At 51.1% G+C, this 20,668-nt stretch overlaps 1 protein-coding gene across 2 annotated transcripts in view; it reads right to left on the bottom strand.

The window, feature by feature from the left end:
* Positions 1-18,198, bottom strand: part of ADAMTS14 (ADAM metallopeptidase with thrombospondin type 1 motif 14) — a 42,964-nt gene extending 24,766 nt beyond the window's left edge. For both annotated transcript variants that reach the window (XM_051799614.1, XM_051799615.1), the window contains exons 1-6: positions 18,042-18,198; positions 17,224-17,630; positions 10,575-10,731; positions 9,772-9,968; positions 2,281-2,364; positions 947-1,103 (exon numbers count right to left, since the gene is read on the bottom strand). In XM_051799614.1, the coding sequence (XP_051655574.1) occupies positions 947-1,103; positions 2,281-2,364; positions 9,772-9,968; positions 10,575-10,731; positions 17,224-17,630; positions 18,042-18,114 (1,075 nt within the window). In that variant the 5' untranslated portion in view covers positions 18,115-18,198. The remainder of the gene's footprint in view (positions 1-946; positions 1,104-2,280; positions 2,365-9,771; positions 9,969-10,574; positions 10,732-17,223; positions 17,631-18,041) is intronic.
* Positions 18,199-20,668: the final 2,470 nt, after the last annotated feature.

The raw sequence follows: 20,668 nt of genomic DNA, 5'->3' as shown, positions 1-20,668 counted from the left end.
AGACAAGGAGCCCAGGGCAAGTCAATGGCTCGGTGAGGAGGCTGTTGGCACAACCCAGGCTCTGCTCTTTGGTGGCCAACAACATATTCAAGAGGGTTTCCAGCTGGATATCTCCTGTGGTTCATCTCCCGCTGTGGAGAGATCCTTTTCAGGCAGGTAATCCAGGTGAGGACAGGTCTTCTCCATCTCTCCTCCCTCCCTTGCACAACAGGAGTACTCGTGCTACAAATCAGTGTGAGGTCACCACCATGTTCATGGCATCAAATGGAACCTCCTGGTGGAAATTCAGACCTGGCCACCAGCGTGGGAAGAAGGAGATGGCAATTTGGAGGCAGTGGGCTCAGAACTGGGAGAAGTCACCTCTCACGATGACACCAAAGCACCTGCTTTTCTAATGGAGCCCTGAAACACCAGGAGCTTTTCCTGCAAATTTTTTTGCCAAGGTCTTTAACTTCCCAGACCACATCAGTGCAGCCTCTGCACCAAGAGGGTGAGAGACCCTTGCAGTAAAACCTCCTCTTTGGCCCAGGATTCATTCAATGCTCTCACATCCAAGAAACCAATCCATATAAAACCAGGTTTTAAAGGTCCTCCAGAGGACAGAAAGGATTGACTGTCCCAAAGAAGCTTCCTGTGATATTTTATCTTTTTTATCTTATTTTTATATTTTTTAAGGCATTTTGGGACAAGAGGAGGACTGGTACAAGAAATCAAAGAAGAGTAGAATTAATAAAGACATCATTTCACCCATTCAGGCTGGAGCTCTGAATTTGTTCCGTCTTTCTTCTACTTCACATGGGGGGAGGAGGAAAAAAAAGCAAATACCAATTTTTATAACCTTTTTCTGGACCTTGCTGGCCAAGACTGTGTTTTTGCAAGAAATCCTCTCCCCTGGCTGGCTTTCCCCCAGCAAACTGCACATACCTGATCGAGATAAGTACAGTACCTTGCATACCTGCGGGACCAAAATCTTGCCTGGTGAGGAAGACGGCGTGGTCGTGGTGCTCGGCGTGCTCCGGGTCCGAGCGCTGCTGCGAGTGAGCCCAGCGACACACCTGCTCCAGGCTCCGGGACGGGTTCCCTCGCTCGATCAGGCTGACAGACTGGGAAAAGGATCAAAAACTCAGCGGTGGGAAGCAAAGGAAGACACACTGCCCTTCCCCCCCCCCCCGGCCCTTAGTTGGAAGCCACGGGAGGTTTTGTCCCGCAAAGTTCCAGGTGGGAGACAAGAAGCTGCAGGAGGACTCGGGTGTGAACAGTGGTGAGCTGAGAGCTCGCCTGGATTCAAACATCTGCTCATCATTTTCCTACATCATCCCCTGAACCGCAGCATAACTGGGCAGAGCAGCTGCCTCCAGCACTGGCTTTCGGGAGGATAAATCATCCTAAAGGGAGCCCGGCGGGTCTCATTGGCCATAACACCACAGCTCCAAATCCCTTCCCCTCCATAAATCATCCTCCAGCACAGAGCACAAACACCACTGGGAGGAAGCCAGACAGATTATTGGCTTTCTCAGGTGGAGACGATGTTCCTGGTCCCACAGAAACCTCCAAAAATGGGCCACCCTCCATCCTCGTCCCTGTTCCTCAGAACCAGCCCCAGATCTCTTGGATTTCTGCCAGCTGAGCATATTTCTATAACAAGGAGGGGTTTTTCCAAGACCTAAAGGGTCTTATTTGTGGATCACACACACATACACACAGACACATCACCATGTTGAATCATTAACACCTTCGTAGAACACTTCGGGTGGGATAGGGGCTTGCCCCAAAAATAGGAAAATCACACTGTTGTAAAGAAAATCTTCTGGCTGCCATGCTTGAACAAGCCTTAAAAAATAAATCCAACCTGAGAAACGTTCCCAGGAAACCTTCACATGCTTTTTCTGTCCACGCCCAAGCCACTTGAGAGCTGGACAGCCAGCAAAGCCTTCCAGGGAGCCGAGTCGAGGCTGGGACACAGGAGATCCCAGCCTCATCTTCTCCTCACTAATATCCAGCTCCTATCAATTTGGGAAGCCACCTTTTTCTCATCATCTATCCTTGAGCTCCTGAGGAAGCCTCTCGTATTTTTCCCACTTCTCCTTGGCTATGGGACTCTTCAGACCTTCAGACTCCAAAATCCAGGCCAAGAAGGGTTCAAATTCACCCCTGCTCAGCACAGTTGTCATTTGGGCTTCAGCAGCTTACCTGAACAGCCACATTTTTCCAAGCCAGGGCTTACCTAAGAACTAAATATCACAGCAGGCCCTGCCCAGCACGCCCCAGCACCGTATTTACCTGCCGGTACCCCACCATGATCATCCTGACCAGCACGATGTTGATGTGAACGCCCAGGGACTCATCGTGATAAATCTCATCCACCTGCACAAAGGAGGGAAATACAACAGGGAAGAAATTAAGATCATCCCCCAGCCCTCAAGCCCCTCATGTCCTCCACACTCCCACGTCCAGTACCCGACCCTGCTTTCCAAGACCAGATGCAAAGATCTCACCTCCCTCCCCCCACCCCCAGTGTGGTCATTTTTTCCCCTGTGTAAAAACAATAAAGTCAAAAGGCCAAGCTGGAATAAGGCAGTTTTTCCCAGCATAGGTGGCTCAGATGGTCAGTGGCATCGCCCACACCATCAAGAGAGTGGAGGAGGGCTGAGTTTCCTCCACCACATCTCGCAGTGAGCCGTTGCCCCTTGGGAATACAAATTCCTCAGAGGGCTGGAAATGCTTCAGCCCCCAGCATGGTGGAAAGGAAAAATGCCTTTTTGAGGAGAGGCAAACCATTGTATCAAAGCAAGGGCATTACTCAGTCACATCAGTGAGTCAAACTTGACCTACCGCTTCAGAAATCCTGGGAGAGGACAACACAATGAGAAGAACAGGGAAGGCTTGTGAGTCAATGAGATTTCTATCACCCCGGGCTATTAAAAATGACTTTGCAAAGGAAATAATGAGCTATGACCTTTTCCTTCCGCGTTTCCAGGATGAATAAACAAATTCTACTCCTAAGTGCTACCAAGGGAAGAAGAATCCAGGTGGGAAAGACCTCTGAGAGCCAAGTGTGGTGACAGCCACTGAGAGAGGCACAGAGTGAGCAGCCACAAACTCATGTGAGATCCTGCACCACCTTCACCCACCTGCAAAGCACGTGTGAAAATGCAGCCGGGGGAAAAAAAAATGATTTTTGAGAATGGGACCCCCATTTTCCCCCAAAAAGTCTCCAAAATGAACAGTTCCACAAATGGAGGTTCACTGCAGAAGTTGAGGAAACCATATTAAAACCATTTTTAATACTGACTGGAATTCACATTTAAATGAAAATATATTTTTTCAGCTTTGTCCAAGAGGGAAATAATTTGCCTCAGCTCTATCATAGCTTTCCAGACTCAATGAAGATTATAAAATCAGATTTATGAAGCTTTTCTGTTTTTTCCTCACTCCTTTGGGGTTTTTTAAGCTCACATCAAGGGATGGGTGACAAGTACCCTTTTACTGCCGCCCAAATCCAAGTCAGCCATTTCCCAGTGTGTTTTACAAGCCCCCCAATTTACAGCCTGTGTATGTGTTTGAAACACCCACTCAGGCCATTTTTAAACCCAAAACGCTGGCATTAATGTTTTCCCACGATAACTAACACTCCTGGGAGGTGGCTCCAAGATATGCAGAGAGGTAATGCAGATCCTGAGCCTTGAATGCAGCAAAATTGATTAAAAAAAAGTAAAATCAATCAATAAACTGCCAGTCCACCCCCATTAACTCATCCCTTTGGATGCCTAGGCTGCGAGAGCCGCAGGGTTATTTATTTATCAGTGTGGAAAGACAACACTGGTCAACTCATTCTCAGGTCACCCCTGCTTCCCGTGGTTGGGATGCTCCTGCACCTTTCAAAGGTAGTTTGTAAAAATAACGAGCATGTGATGGATTCCTTCTGATCCTAACTCTGTTTTCGGGGATGTGCACAGATGGGAGGAAGGCTGTGCAGCGTTGCAGCTGCAAACATTACTCAGAGTTACAGTCCCACCAAAGCATTAAGGATCCACTCCAGCAAGGAGTTTCAAATCCCCAGGGATGTGAGGCTCAGCCCTGGGTTTTGGGCTCTGGGAGGCTTTGGCAGCCCACAGAAAACCTCATCAGATCTGAGAAGTCTCACATCAGGAGTTTGACCTGTTACAAAAATATTCCAGCCTTAACATGTGTCCTGTGAGAGTCAGTATAAAAGTATGGGAAAGGGGGGAGAGCGGGAGAAATGAAAACTATGCTTGGAGAGATGGAGAGCTGGACCTGGGGAGTGGTTCAGGGAACAAGGAGGGAAACACAAGCACTTCCTTCACTTTCCCAAACTTTTACACGTTTTCCTTCACCACCAGCACTTGTCAGGAGCTGGAGCTTCAAAGTGGCAGAAGGTAGGGTTAGGTGGGATATTAGGAAGAAATTCTTGGCTGTGAGGGTGGTGGGGCCCTGGCACAAGTTGCCCAGAGAAGCTGTGGCTGCTCCATCCCTGGCAGTGTCCAAGGCCAGGCTGGACAGGGTTTGGAGCAACCTGGGCTAGTGGGAGGTGTCCCTGCCCATGGCAGGGGGATTGACTAGATGATCTTTAAGGTCCCTTCCAACCCAAACCACTCCATGATTCTAGGATTCTCCGGTCATCCACCAGCACTCTGCTGCTTTCCATTCACTAGGATGAACCACATTCCTGCCTTAGGGACTTCTCTGCCAGCCAGAGCTCCCGGCCAAGCCACTTGCTGTGACTGGGAGCATCCAGCAGTACAGACCTCTCCTTTCCCAGTTGCACAGGATATTTTGGCAAAATGCTCAGCAGATCCCACAGGCAGCAGGAAAGGATTCTCCATGACAACCTGATGCAGCCCCAGCTGGCAAGAGGAGGGCTGCACCCAGGGCAGGAAGGAGCACGAGCAGAGCTGCTGTCAGAGCAGGAGCTTTGATCCATGGTACACAGCCCCCTGCTCTCAACAATGGCTCTTCCCACCTGCAGGACCTACAAACAGTCCCCAGGTCTGAGAAGAGCTCCCTGGCCCAAACCATGCACCCTCAGGCAATATTAGATGCCCTGGGAGAAAAAAAAAAAATTGGGAAACAGCAATATTTTTCACAAGCATTAACAAATAGACTCACCACCACCCTCCCAGCACTGTAGATCCTTCCTCAGCCTCACTGGAGGAACAGCAGGACCATGAGCAGCTTAGAAACAGTTCATTAAAGGACTAAGACCAAGAAGCTGTATTATTCCAAGATGGGATTTAATCTCCTAAATCTTCCTTATAAAGCAGTGCTAAATCCCACCCTCCTCCAGCTCACAGGTACCCCCCTCCAGCCTCTGAACTGAAGGGTTAACCCTAAACCCCAGCCCCTGTTTAGTCTAGGGTTTAGGAAGGGATCTCTACCTAACTGATACTAGCTCAGCAGCAACCTCCAGGGTTAACTCAGAAAGCACTTGTGGAACCAGACTGCCCAAGGCTATGGACTTCCCTTAACAGCCAGACAGAAATAATTGATTGAGGGCAAAAAAAGTCATATCCAAAGGGCTTGGTGCTTGCTGCTGTGGGGACTGTAACCCAGGTTTTGGGGTTGCTGGGGACAGGGGAATCAGCAGGGCCAGCGTCCCCTCAAGTGCTCCAGTGCCTCTGGAAGGAGAACAGGGCATCATCTCCTCTCTCCCCATCAGCCCACCCTGGAGCTGGTTCAGGCCAGCAGAGGGGATGGAAACCGGCCCAGAGAGCAGTTTGCAGGCTTGGCACAACTCCTCCTGCCCTCTGCAGATGCCATTATGCAAGTCAGTGTCTTCAGAGAAACCCCTTCCCCCCCGAAAAATACCTGCTCGGCAAAGGGCTCTGGCAAAGGGACCTACATCCCTGAAGACATGGGACAAAGATCTTCTTATCCCTCTTGCCCATGTGGTTACATGCCCAGCCTGTTTCACACTGTCACCTGGCAAGAAAGGCTCTCCTATTTATCTAAAAGGGAATTTTTCCACCTATAAACAGCCCAGCCCTTCAGGTTCGCTGTGAATTAAGGGCAAACCAGCCCACAGGACCTCCCCCATCGCCGCCACACCAAGGGGACAACACTAATATTTTACAATGAAAGGAACATTAAAACCCTGTGTATCCTCTCCAAAATGCTCAGTGAGCTCACCCTGTGCGTGGGACCCCCCTCAGAGCCCCGCTGGTGCCGGGAGCAGGGAATGCTGCCTACCTAAATCCCTGCAAGCCTCTGGCCAGCCCCGAGCCTGCAGCCCCAGACGCGAGATCCCGACAGCAAACCGCACTGGCAACGAGGTCTAGACCTCGCTGTTCTTCAGGGAAGGAAAACAAAGGGAGAGACACGAGAAGAATTTGCCAAACCAGCAGAACAGCTGACATTTCAAAACCCCGGATCGCTTACTCAGAACAGCCAAGTCATCTTTAAACTCCTTTCTTTTATTCCCTTCCTCAGTTTTCATGCTGGTGGATTCACCCTGAGCCTCTTTTCTGGGGCTGAGGGATTAGGAATGGAGGGGAAAGTCCCCCTGACCACATTTTTGGGCTTGCATGCCCTGTAGGGATGCACAAAGCTGTTGTCAGCACCTCTGCAAGGGCTGAGCAGAGGAACAGAGGAACAAGAGGGAAGGGGAGGTTTGCTCTGCAGGGCACAACTATAGATTTTATCAGAGCTCTCTCACCAACAAGGTATGTTGTCCCAAAAACACAGCAACAAGCACATAAGCCTATAGAGAGGGTGGGAAAAAGTGCATGGACACACAAGAGACATCAGAGGTATTTTTGTTATTATCAGTTAGCGAGGAGGGGACTCATGAACCCCTCTCTCCCACAAAAAACCCCATACACCAGAAGGACCAGAATTTTCCCATTATTTTAGATTGGCTTCCTGAAACAGCAGCAAGCTCATGCCTTGAGCAATCCACGCTCCAGCTTGGCTTTTCAGATAAACCCAAGTTAAAATTAAAGCTGAAGGTTTAATTTTTTTCCCCAAACCCCCTCCTACGTGGGGTCTCAGTAGCACTCTTTGTTGCTCAGCCCTTAGGAACAATAATTTCAGCTGGAGTCAGGCAAGTCCCAGCCTGGAGAGGGCTCTGACTCATGGGGTTTCCCTAGTAACCTGAAACAATGGGAAAACACCAAGTACCTTTGCATCCTTAACCAAATCATGGGCAATATCCGACAAAAACCCAGCAGACTGGTTAAGGCCCAGGCTTAGCACAGCCCATAGCTTGGCTTCTCCCACTGGAGTGGGGCCATCCCCAGACTTGAGAGGATCGGGACGAGTGGTGGGAAGTCCAGAGGAGAAAACCAAGGAGCCCAACTGAAGGACCAGAGGCTGCAAAGCAGAACAGGACACAAAGCATCTCCTCTCCTCTACCCCTTAAGTGGTGCTGGATCCCCTCCTGGTTCCCAGCCCTCGCTCCCAGCAGGCACTGTGGCTGGGGGATGCTAATTTTCCTTCAGTAACACCCCAATCCCAGCCACAGGCAGCAAGCAGGAGATGGGAATGGCTTCTCCAAGCCACCACAACACCAAATATTCATTCCAATAGCCCAGTGACAGGGAGAGGGACAAGGTTTGGTCGGGTGGACACCACGATGCTCAGCTCGGAGCACCAAGATGTGCTCAGCAAGCAATGGCAAAGGATGCATTTCCCAATCCCTCCAACCTGACCCCAAATTCCTGTGTGGCATCCGAGCTAAGAAGGGAAGGGCAGGCTGGGAACGCAGGCTGGGAGCTGGCAGAGAAGGCAGCCTGCCTGCAGGGAAGCTCTTAGGTGCACAAAAGGAGCAGTCATCCTCCTGTCAGCTTCCCGGGGTGGACACAAAAAAAAAAAAAAAAAAAAAAAAAAGAAGAGTTCTCCGTGACAAATCATTTATCACTGAGCTTCAGCTGACACCGAGTTCCTAATACAGGAGTCTGTGCCTTGGGAAGAGCCGCAGGACCCCACCTACAGCAGGGCTGGGAAGGGGCACGTGTCCCACCACCCCCTTGGCACCCAATGGAGACCCCAGAGAGAGCCAAGAAAGCTTATTATCAACTTCCAAGATCGCTGCCCCCTTTCCTTGGGATATATCTTGATAGGAAAACTCCTAGATGAGAAAACTTTCCCAACATCTCCCCGACTTACTCCAGCCCAGCTCATTAAGTCCTTTCCTCGTTAGAGGGCTGGCCAAGTCCCTTCTCCTTCCCCTCCAACTAACGGGATTAGTGTTCAGCTGTGTGGTCCCAGCACGCTCCTCCCCACCACCTTCCTCTCTCCCTCCCTCTGCCATCCAGGCCAGAAAGCAGGACACTCTTTTTTCTGCTGAATCGGGTATTTTAAGGAATCTGAGCCAGTAAGGAAATGAGGCGCGCTGAGGGAAGAGGAGGCGGACGGAGGTCACGGCAAAGCTGGGAAGAAAACGCACTAAAAACCAGAAAGAAAGAAGGGGGGGAAAGAATATACAGAAGGAAATAATGCTTGGGGGAAGTATTTGTTGCGTGTATTATCCCTGGGGTTTTTTTTCCCCCCTTTTATTGATGCTGCTTTTTTCCCCCCTTTATTTAATTCATTAAAGTCTCCAGCGCCGCCTGTAATTGAATAGGCAGCATCCTCCCTTCTCCCAGCACAGCATCCCATGCATTCACTCCCTGAAAAGTCCTGCCTGCAGGGAAGGAACCATGAAATGTGCCTGAAAACCAACCTTTTGATTAGAGCTGACAATCCCCGGGCGCGCAAACCGTCCCTCCCACCCCCCACAAGATGGGAAAGGAAAAATGACATCATCTCCGACCCCCATAACGTGGGAAGAGCCCGAGGTCAGAGCAGGGAACCCTGTGGCTTCCCACTTGCAGGAGGATTTAGTAAACCAACGGGAGAAACGTTCAGAGAGGGAATTTGAGTGATGCCAAGAGCAGCCGACCACAGGCATCGCGACAACGTGCCGGAGAATAAAACACTGCAACGAAGGCATTTGCTTCTTAAAGCCAACATTTTCTCTGTTTTGGAGCAGCCACATCACTCATCCTCCACCCCATCACCCTCTAATCCCTCAAATCCTTACCCCCATGTTGATAATTTCCCCTTCATTACCGAAAATATGGCAGAAATAATGCCCAAACCAACAACCAACCACCCAAAAACCAAAAGCACCTTCATAACTTTGTTATTTCTGAACTGGCTGAGCCTTTCCAACATTTTTCCATCACCACGTAAAAGAGTACTTAAAGAAAAAAAAATAAATAGAGGTGAGGATGAAGCATGGAAAACAAAACAAAACTGGAAGAGAGAAAGAGATCCTTGAACATGTACCCTCTTTGCTGACATTCAGGTGCTGGCAGAACAAACCTCCTGTAAGATGGCTACCTGAATAAACATTGATCCCTCCACATCTCTCAGGACTCAGGGAATATGGATGTTTCCATACTAAAAAGGAAAGAAAAGGGATGTAGGGAACCAGCACAGGCTTCCCCATCCCTCCAAGTGAGGAGAGTTGCAGGAGCTGTAAAGTAGAGCTGCTCTAAACTCCTTTTCAACAGCACCAACACACCAGACCCTGCCGTTGGCCAGGGGAACATGATAGAGGTGAACACCAAAGGACTCTGCTTTCCATCCCTCCAGTTCCCACAGCTGTTAAATGCCAGAGCCAGTCTCGTGAAGGCACAGCCCTTCCTGCAGCACTCCTTCCTCTCCCAAACCCATTTTTTCCAAGGGTGACAGATTTGCAGCATCAGAAGAGCACTAAGCCAAGGGAAGGGTGGGAGTCACATCTTCCCCCCAGAAGCCAAGCCTTACTATGTTCATGAGGGTGAGGACGTAGTTCTGGACGTGCTCCTTGCCATGGAAGCGCACGACTGAGTCATCCACAGCCAGCAGGACCTCGATGTTGTAGTCATCCTTCCTGGCATGGCGCCTCTTGCGCTCCGTGTCCCCCAGGCGCTCCGCCAGCAGCTCCAGGGAGTTGGGGAGGTCACCCACCTGCGCCCCGGGCTCTGGGCAAGGCATGGAGGGCAGAAAAACAAACAGCCGCTGAGGTGACCTGGCACCACGGCGGCACTCCACAGAACAAGAAGTGAAGCAGGGAAAACAGACAGGATATTTAATTCCAAACAGGATATTTAACTCTGACTGGCTGCTCTGTGGTGCGGAAATGGCTCTGAATTGGAAGTACCAGGGCTAAAATGCACGTTAGTGGTTGGACTCTGATCCTAAAGGTCTTTTCCCACCTAAATGGTTCTGTTTGATTCCACAGTTCACAGAATCATCATAGAATCACAGAATGGTTTGGGTTGGAAGGGACCTTAAAGCTCGAGTTCTGTGGGCAGGGGCACCTTCTACTAGATCAGGTTTGCTCCAAGCCCCATCCAATCTGGCCTTGAACTGGGCAACAACTTCCAGTGCCCCACCACCCTCATTTCACAACATGGAGGTGATTAAACCAAGGCTGGGCTCCAAGCCCAGCATTGTCACTCCTTTCTTCTCACTAACAACCCAGCTGGCAGCTAAAACCAGTACAAGCCAGGGGGCACGTGGAAGGAGAAATCCTCTCCCCACTTATTCTCAGTTGCTGGGACAGAGCAGATTCCAGCAGCCCCTACCTTCAGGGTGGAGGTCGTGGCGCGGCGCGGCGCTGTCCTGCCGGATGGCCGACCGGCGATACACCACGTGGGCCCTCCCGTGCTCCTCCATCTCCTGCTGCCCCCTCTCCAGGGGCTCGATGAAGAACTCGTTGCTGTCTGTCCGAATCAAGCCAGCCTGGACTCCACAAGGAAATCAAGGGGAAAAAAAAGGTGTGGTTTTGTATAGGCACAGGCAGACACATACACTCAATACATGCTTAAAGATTGATGCAGAACACACATGATTATGAAGACCAGCCCAAATAAACCTGTCTTGTTGCTGCTCCGTGACACTGGGATGGCTCTGTTACCATGCTAATCTATGACAACCCGTAATTTCTCCTGCAGATGGCAAAAAAAAATTTAAAAAGAAGGGAAAAACTAACCAACCAGAAAAACAAACAAACAAAACCAACCAAACAAAACAACAACAACAAAAAACAACCTGGATGAAATTCAAGTTATGTCTTTAAATGGCAATGAAACTCTGTTCTTCTCATCAGCGATGAGTTCTGCTGAACTCTGAACTCAAGGGATAACAGGATACACGCCACTTCACCTCCCTGCACCCTCCCCATCCCATTCCCATAGCGCCAGTGAGGAAATCTGCCATTTCACCAACCCTAAGAGCTGCAACAAGAAGAAGAAAAAAGAAACTGTCCTCTCTGCCCCACAAAGCGCTTGGGAATTAGCGCAGGGGAATCCCGTCGGAGGAGAAGCTGGAAAGCATTACAGTTCCACCTCCCAAACACAGGGAAGATCAATGAGAGGGCAAACATCACTGGAAATGTTGTCCTGGCTACCGACCTGCTCCTAATTAACACCAAGCTCCCATCAAATCCCTCTTACATCAGCCTGAGCACTCAAACCCCGCAGCGCCGGCCGGCTCAGACCTCAGGCAAGGAAAAGGATCACTGGGATTTGGCTTCCATCCCGTGGGCAGCACCCCTCCCAGCCCAGAATTTTTCACAGCTCCCTCCACCACGCACGCGTGCGTTCCTTCCTCCGGCGCTGCCCGCTCTTGAATTGCTGCCTGGAAAGCACCAGCAGAACATATGGATCTGTTCTTACAGCAAAGCCTTCGGCAGCTCGTACCTACTGCAGTCCTCATCAGGGTTTTGATTGGAACGGTTTCCATCAAATAAATCAAATAAAAATAAAATGTATACAGAGATGGATATTGGACAGAGTGTGGGGCTCTTCCAAGCCCGCATGGATCTTTGGATCCCCTTTCCATTCATGTACTGTTGGATTCATCATGGCATCGGCCAATCTGGCTCTCTTAGACTTCATCAAATTTCCTGCTCCACTTGGGTTTTAGTGGCTGCTTAACTCCTCTGCAAAGCACATTTTTGGCTGGTTTTGTTTTACACCTCCTTCCCGAGGAATGTAAGTACTTGCCTGACACACATATGTCAGATCCTTCCCACAGGAGACGTTCAGGTCAACCCAGGGCAGGACCTCTCCAGCCAGGGATTGTCCCACTACCCTCAGCCAAGGAGATCAAGACCACAGCCAGGTTCAATCAAGAATCTGGAGCACCAGGCAAGGTGGTGGCGATGAGGCAGAGAACAAGCCAGGGACTGAACCCACAAGTCAGGTTCAGTGATAGCTGAAGATGGGGCAGGTCACAGAATCATGGAATCAGTAAGGCTGGAAAAGCCCTCTAAAATGATCAACTCCAACCGCTCTCCCAGCACTGCCAAGGCCACCACTAAACCATGTCCCCAAGCACCACATCCATACGGCTTTTAAGTCTCTCCAGGGTTGGTGACTTCACCACTGCCCTGGGCAGCCTGTGCCAGCACTTGACAAGCCTTCCCACGAAGAAATTTTTCCTAATTTCCCAGTCTAAGCCACTGCCCTTAACTGTATTACAAGAGAAGGAGAAGAAGCAACCCGTGCCCCAGGAGGAGCTTTGCTGGGACACCACCCCCCCCTCCCAGCCCTGCCACGGGGCGTTTCACCCCGGACCAGGCACCCCAAAGCCGGTTTATGGGTTTAGGGCGAAAGCCGGGACTTGCTGAGTCAGGCGGCCGGAGGAAAGCTGTGCCGCCGCGCCGGGGCAAGGCTGGATTAAAATGTGAAAGAGCCTGGTCCCGAGCCACAGTCCACTTGGGTCTGAGCTGCTCTACAGCTCGTGACTAATTACAGATGGCTCAAGAAATAAAGCAGCCCAGGCTTTCTCCCAAAGGCGGGATGCAACGCGCTGCCGATGCTGGTGGTGACCGACGGCAGAGCGGATAATGAGAGGATCTGTGTGCCCATCTGATCAGAGCAGCCCAAGGAATGAAACAGAAACCACACAGCAGTCACCCTGGCATTTACAAAAATAAATTAAAAACCAGAACAACTCAAAAAACACCATTGCAGGCCATGCACCAACCTGCCTGGTCTTAAAGAGGAGCAGCTCAGGTTGTATTTCAGCATTTTTGGAAGGTTATAACTGTAGGCAGCCAATAAGAAAGGCCAGACACCACCTAGAAAGCCATACTCAGCTTTCCTTGGGCTCTTTCCAAGAGATCAATCTCATCCTCAGTGATCAACTTGCCATGTGCTCTCCCATCCTCGATTTTAATTTGGTTTAATAATACCAAATGGAATTAAATTGATTGGTGGGACCATCACTCCTAACATGAGATGCTGTCTGCAGCTCTCAGTGAAGGTAAGCACCAAACTAGAAAATGGCCCTTAAAGACAATTCCACTGGAAAGAGGGAAAACACACTTTTTTTTTTCTTTTAAGGAAAACACCAAGCTCACTCCTGTCAGCTCACAGAGGGTGAAGTCTCTTTTCCAGCTCTCCTGAAGCTCACCAGGCTACAGGAGAGGTGAAATCCAGCCTCACTAAGGGGGAGCCCCCCAGAACCCTGGGTAAGCAGCTCGTCCACCACCACTGGGTGAAAAGCTCCAACTCCCACAGGAATTCAGGAAATTCTGACACTTCAACAGAGTTGAGATGTGGAAAAATTAATAAAGCTGCTGCACTCAGCCAGAGAAGCAAACAGTGCCGAAGGGGGAAGCCAGCTGCGTGCATAGTATGTATTTTTCCTATGAGATTCACACTTAATTTGGACAAAAAGTCCTAGAAAACCAGGCAGTGTGAACACAGACACCATCACTAACACCACTGCCCTTCCATCCAGGGACTGCCTGGTGAGAGCATCGGGGGGGTCAGTAGAAGGGTGCATGGTCCACAGGTGCTCCATCACCATTCTGGTACCTCTCTGTCTGCAGCACAGGCTTTGCAGCCTATCAAATTCAACACTTTGCCCTCCTTGACTCCTCTTCCCTACTCTTGGTGCCAAGGCAAGAGATTTTTGGGATGGCTACAGACCTGCTTTGTCAGGTGACACAAGCCAGGACTCCTGGTGGGGTGAGGACATGGAGGCACTCTCACTGCTGATTGATTAGGTCTTCAGCCCAAACAGGGCTTGGTTTGCAACTCACTGCCAAAAATTAGGATTATCCCCTGGGAGAAAAGCCCTTGCACTCATATAAGACCCAAACCAGCTGAGGCCAGTGGGACATCTCACACCTTCTTTCTTCCCAAAATTAACCCTACAGTTATAGGAGCTGCAAGGAAAATCCTCGAAGACAAATGCTTTTTTTTTTTTTTTCACTGGGGCATCAGTCTGGGGACTATTTCTCCCCTCATTCCCTATGAATTACTCTTCCTGAGGTCTTTGGTGCTCTGCTTATCTGCTGCCACCCATCTGAAGCAAACCGGGGTGCCAGGGCTGGAAAAGGCTGGCTCTACAGTTTACGGGACTATGGCAAAAAAACCCGGAGGAAAAGTCAGCCACAAAAAGCAAATAGGGTGCCTATGGGTGATAATCCTTCACCCATCTCTGCAACCAGCAAAGCAGGAAGGAAACAAGGCCAAGCACACACTGCTGAAGCCAGCATGGAAAGATATGGGATGCCTCCGCTGCAGCGAGATGTGTCCGCCGGGGGAGATTTCTGTCTAATGCTACTTTACCAGTTAGGAATTTGGTGGCTTAGATCAGCTTTGAAATTATGTTATGGGCGACAGCACCTTCCCACCCTGGTACGAGACACCCTTGCAAAAAAAAAAAAAAAAAAAATCAAAGAGCAGATTTTCACGGGTGGATGCCCGCGGCCAATAACAGCCGAGGAAGGTGCCACGGGCTTGGCATCTGGGAAAAGGATCGGCTCCACTTACACGGCTAAATATGGACTGAGGAAAGGCTTTGTGCTCACTGTCTTTTTCAAGAAACTGGGTTGTTTTTTTATCCCCCCCTCGTTATTTATAATCTCAGTCTCCGTTTGTACAGGGGCTGATCTCCTTGTGTACACAGCCTTCATCCACAGCATCCCAGAACGCTTCCTCCGACCGCAAACCAGCGGCCGAGCGCGGCCCTGCGCCTCCCACGCACGCTATACTGGGACACCAAAGCCACAGTCCCCTCCCCGAGCTGGTGGATAACTTCCAGAAAAAGTCCACAGCAATTCCAGGGTCCTTGATTAAGGAAGAGCTTCCTCCAGCTGGTGCTCCCCACATTAAGTTAGTGGGGAGCACCTTAGTAGCAGTCCTGACTGCGTACAGCCCTCCCAGATGTTCTACTGCTTCTCTGACAGATCATAAATGTCATCCTCCCATCCCATCCACACCCAGCACCATGTTTCTGTTCTGTTTCTTGCTCCATTTCCTAAATCAAGCTCTCTTCACTGCTTTTTGGGGGTCCCCTTGGGCTCCCAACTCCTCCAAAGCAGATGGATCCTGAGCAGACTGTAGCTGTCAGACTGACTCAAGCCAGAGGATCACACAGCCAGAAAATCCATGGAAGAGGGAAGACAACTGTGACATTGGAGGTATCACAAAATCCTCTTTACTGGGGGAGGAGGAGAGCCCTTGCTTGGGCTCTGTCCTCCCAGCCTCTTCCCCCAGCCTCATGCCCTTCCCCAGATGATGGGAAATTCCTGGTTGAGGTCAGGATATCTATTTGTTGGCCACAGAGCAAAAAATACGCTGCAGGAAGAAAAGAAAAGTCCTTGTCCTGGAGAAAGGTCACTTCTTCCTTTATGTGGGCTCAAAAGGGTGGGCTTGGGGTACTGTGGGTGGCCAGAGAGGCATGGCTCCATAAATGCACATGGAAATACATCCTGTGGCACAGGCTACATCCTAACCCAGCACTGCTGCTACTACCTGCGGCCAAGGGATGGCAACAACAACAACAAACCCCACCTGGGGAGGTGTGCAAGGGGCTGAGAAGGGAAAAAACTTGGGGCTAAAGCCTAGGAAAGTTAAATTCTGGATGTTAACAGTATCCAGGGCTCCAGGGAAGAGAAATCCCCTTGCTGCTTCTCAGCTGTCAGCTGCTTCCAGCATCCCTTTGCTCATGATGCCAAAGGGAGTGAGACTGTCCACGGAACCTCCACACTTCAGGTCTCCATTCCAGACACATCACTTATTTGCTGGAGCTATAGGAAGTGCCTTTAAAGCTCCCAAGCCTGCCCAAATTCACCAGCCCCAGTGCAATCCGTGTCACGGAGAAATGTCTGCAAGTCCGCAGCCTCAGCAAAATTCCCAACAGGATGCTCCAAAAGGTGTGGATTACGTGCTGAAAAAATTTAACTACTATATGTAGGCAAAATATGTATTTCTGGCTACGCTGCTCTATCATTTCTGCTTGTACAGTAACACTGGGTGCTGTATAAAAAGAAAGGAATGCCAAATTTTTTTGTGCTAGTAATCAAAACTGGCTTAAGGAACTCCCAGAATAAAGCAACCAAAAAAGAAATATATAAAAAGAACCAAAAGAAAAAAAAGTTCAAAATAAGACATTTATTCCAACCCAGGAGTAACACTGAGTGGTACCAGGAGGAAACAGCCAACGCTGGCACCTAAAACAAGACTTAAACTGGCTCAAAGGAAATCTGAAGGGCAACGGGCCAAAGGTATTAAAAAATGAGCGATTCCCCAAGCGTATCAGAGGTAGGAAACCCACAGGCAGAGCAGATGCCGGGGATAAGGAGGTAACAGAGCCATTTGAAGGAATTAAAGCCCTGTGGCAGCAAGTTACTAATGCTGAACTGTGCTCAGAAAGCCAGGAGGCTCTGAGCATGAGAATGATTAGAAAAAAAAAAAGAGGTCTTCCCTTAGAAAGACACTTGGTGGAAGCCAGACTGCACCTATCAGTGATTTCAGGAGATGCTCGAGCTCACTCAGCACCACTTAAGAGGTGGGAAATGCAGAGAAAAAGTTCCTGGGGCAGTCCCAAGGTAAAAGACAGGCAAGCAAGGACAGAGCAGCACCACCCAGTGTGGTGTACCCATTCCAGAGGCAGGGCACAGCCCGTGGGTGTAACAACATGTGGCACAGTCCACCTCCGGGCAGGAGGCAGCTCAAGCGTGGGACTGGCAATTTTTTCAAGCCCTTTAAATAAATATCCCTGCTCAGCCAATGGAAGGATGGAGCAGGCAGGTAGAACCCTGTGTCAATGTGGGGAAAGGCAACCTGCCAGGTAAAGGGCGATGAATGCCGTGGACACCTAAAGCATCACCAAAAAAATCAGGTTTCAGGACACCACCGTTCACCTCTTAAGAGAAAACCACACCAAAACACAGGCACCACCCACGAGCCGCCCCGCCAGCCCCCAGCTCACCAGTCCGTCGCAGTTGCTGATGGCCACGGCGGCTCCGGGCATGCCGGAGATGTCGCCGGTGAAAAGGCACCGCTGCTGGAGGGGTTCCCGGAAAAGCACCTCAAAATCCTCCTGCCATTCAGCCACGGCGCCCGGGGGCAGCAGCCGCGGGTTGGGCCTCAGCCGGAGGTGCAGCTCCTTCCCAAAAACCGTGACGTTGAAGTAGAGCAAGCGGCGCTGGGGGGGCTCATCTGGGGGGCTGCGGGGGACGCGGCGGTGGGATGGGGAGGGATCGGGGGGACAGGCGGGGTCGCCGATCCCCGCCACCGCCTCGCCGGACACCACGTGCGAGAGGAAGCGACCCCGGCAATCGGTGCTGAACGGGACGATCACACCATACTCGCGGAGTTTGCCGGACAGGAGCAGCTCTGCGGAGACAAGACGGAGGGAAAGAGCCGTGGGCGCGGAGCATCCCGCTCAGGCACCGGGATCTCGGCGGCCAACCCAACCTGGGGAGCCTTTGGCGAGCCCCGCCGGAGCTCCATAAACCCAACAACTGCTTTTCCGTCCCAACACGGCTCCGCTTTGTAGTTTTAAGCGGGTGCGTCCAACGTAGCAGAAGGAACTCGGGCTGACGTCCCCTCGCACGCCAAGCACGCCAACTATTTCTCGCCCAGGCTCCATCTCCCCCAATTCCCACCGAAACCAAACAACCCCCCCCGCCGCCGGCGGATTCTCCCCTTCTCCCCATCCCGCGGGGCGCAGCCACCTGTCAGTCCCCCCCCGCCCATCCCGCCCCGGCGGGGCCCCCCGTCCCGTCCCGGGGGCAGCGGCCGTACCTGGGGCGCTGCCGGCGGCCAGGCAGCCGTGCAGGGGGACGAGGCAGGAGAGCACCAGCCGCAGATAATCCATTTGGGGCCGGCGGCGGGATGCGGCGGGATGCGGGGGCCGGCGGGATGCGGGGCGGGCGGCGCCCGGCGACCGCCTCCCCCCGCCGCCGCCGCGGCCGCCGCCGCTCCCGCCGCCGCCGCTGCCGCCTCCGGGGCGGCGTGGGGCGGGCCGGGGGCCGGGTCTGGCCGAGGGGGTGGGAGTTTCGGGCTTGTTTTAATTAATTTCCTTTCGACTTTTTTAATTTTTTTTCCTCTGTTTTTTTTTCTTTTTTTTTTTTTGTTTTATAATTTACTTTTTGTTATTGAACAAGCGCCCCCCACCAAAAAAAAAAAAAAAAAAAAAAAAAAAAAAGTTCTCGCGTTGCCTCCGGATCGTTCTTTTCTTGGAGATTTAAAAAAAAAAAAAAAAGCCTTTTCGGGCAGCCCGCCCTCCCTCCCACCTCCCACCATCCCTCCTCCTCCTCCCCACCATCCCTCCTCCCCACCCCTCCCCGCCCCGCGGCCGCCCGGCTCCAGCGCTGCCCGAACAAAGGCGAGGCGCGCCGGGAGCCGGGGAGCCCCCCCACCTCGCTGTGCCCCCAGCCCTCTCCCCAAATCCCACCTCCCGGCCCCGGCGGGAGCGGGACCCTACGCGGGGATGCTCCACAGGGAGAGCCAAATCGTCTCCCAGCGCTTAGAGCGCTGCCGCCGCGTGAGATGGAGGTAAACATCCTGTTTGGAAACATCTGGGATGTTTTCCAGATGTGGAAACATCCATAGCAGTCAATTTGCAGATGTCCCATCCCTAGAAGTGTCCAAGGCCAGGTTGGACGGGGCTTGGAGCAACCTGGGCTAGTGGGAGGTGTCCCTGCCCATGGCAGGGGGTGGAATGGGATGAGTTTTAAGGTCCCTTCCAACCCAAGCCATTCCATGATGTCATTATTCTTTTTTCTCTCTACCCCCTGTGTTTTAAGGAGAGAAAGCACTGGTATGAGAGCCATGCCCTTCACACCACTTGGGTTTTCCAAAGGGCATCACCAAAGCTCTGGAGCACGCTGAGTACACGCTGTGCTTCCTCGGGCACCTTCCTTGTCACCACCACCCTTACAAAGGGCAAATAAATTAAGCACTCCCCTAAAAAAATCTATGGAATTTCAACAAATCCAGTGCCATGGTAAAGGGGCTTCCCACATCACAGAGTCATGGCATGGGTTGGGTTGGAAGGGACCCTCCAGATCATTTCATTTCAACCCCCTTCCATGGGCAGGAACACCTTCCACTATCACAGGTTGCTCCAAGCCCCATCCAACCTGGCCTTGGACAATTCCAGGGATGGGCCATTGATCAACACAGAGGAACACACCTTCTGTTGCTGTTTCCATTTGCTGTGTCCAGCTATTCTTTCCTTCTGGATAGGACTCCAAGGCCAAGCCCAGGGAAGGGACTGTGCTGCAACACCGGTTGTGCGTGGATTATACTCAGCTGGGGCCCCAGGGGTTGAGCAACCCAAAACCTGTGTCAGGAGGTAATCCCTGCCTTGAAGACCTTGCTGTCCAAGCTGCCACAGAAGCCAGAGCACAATGGGAAAGGCGAGCAAGGAAAACAACATGCTAAGCTGATGGGCAATCAGCTCTATCCTTAGGATTATTGCATTGGATTTCCTTGGTAGGACTTCAACTGGAGATTTTCTCCCAACCCACCAGCACGGTGATGCCAGGAGTGGTAGGAGAGGACCATCATTTGGGAGAAGCCACCTTTGGAATGCCCTGCTTACCTTCACTGCAGATGTGAATGGATGGTGGGGTTGCTGGGTGCCAGAAGAAGGATCCAGATGTGGGAATGGGGAACCTCTTGGAGACGGTCCTGCTGAGGCCGTTTCTGGTGAAGTGCCAAGGGAAGCGGTGCTTCATCGCTCTCCAGTCGTGTCATCCACAAGGAATTCTGTCAGAGCATCACTGCAGATGAGGGTGGAGAGTCTTGCCTTCTAGCTGGGTGATTCAGTTGGGTTTTGGGAGGCTGAGGCCTCAGTGATGAAAATCCAACCCAAAACCCCCTGTAGGTAAAACCACAAGATGCATCCAGAGAGATGAATATGCTGACTTGAACTAGAGAATTTCAAGTTGGAAAAAAACTGATTTTATTTCCCAGTTTAAGGCTTTGCATGCTTCTGTTGCTTCGTGCAATCTATAATTAAACATAAGAAGCGATCTCTTAAGAGATTCTTTGTAGGAAAGACAGAAAAAGAATTTGTGCTCCCAGCATTTCAGGTGATTTCAGCAGACACATACCTGTTAGGGCATTAAAGCTGGAACAAGCCCTTATTGGGACTAACTGGATTTTTGACAAAACACATAATAAAGGGCAGGCCTTACTTGTGAAGAACAGCTCTGCAAAGCATCATTTAATTTTTACTGGTTTTTTTTAGAGGCAGAAACTATTTCTTCCTCCACAAGATCCACGAACTCATCCAGTCCCTCTGGACCTTTAGTGTCTCCCTGGTGTTAGCAAACCATTGGCTTCAGCAGCATAAATCTGGCTGATGACAATGGCAGTGAACTGACACACAAGCTGCCTCATTTATTACCTTCTAAAGGTAA

This window comes from Manacus candei, unplaced genomic scaffold, assembly GCF_025592945.1.
Source record: "Manacus candei isolate 608988 ecotype Guabito, Panama unplaced genomic scaffold, ASM2559294v1 h1tg000050l, whole genome shotgun sequence".
Classification (NCBI taxonomy): Eukaryota; Metazoa; Chordata; class Aves; order Passeriformes; family Pipridae; genus Manacus; species Manacus candei.
Note: the sequence above shows the minus strand (reverse complement) of the source record. Positions and strands in the feature narration are given on the sequence as shown.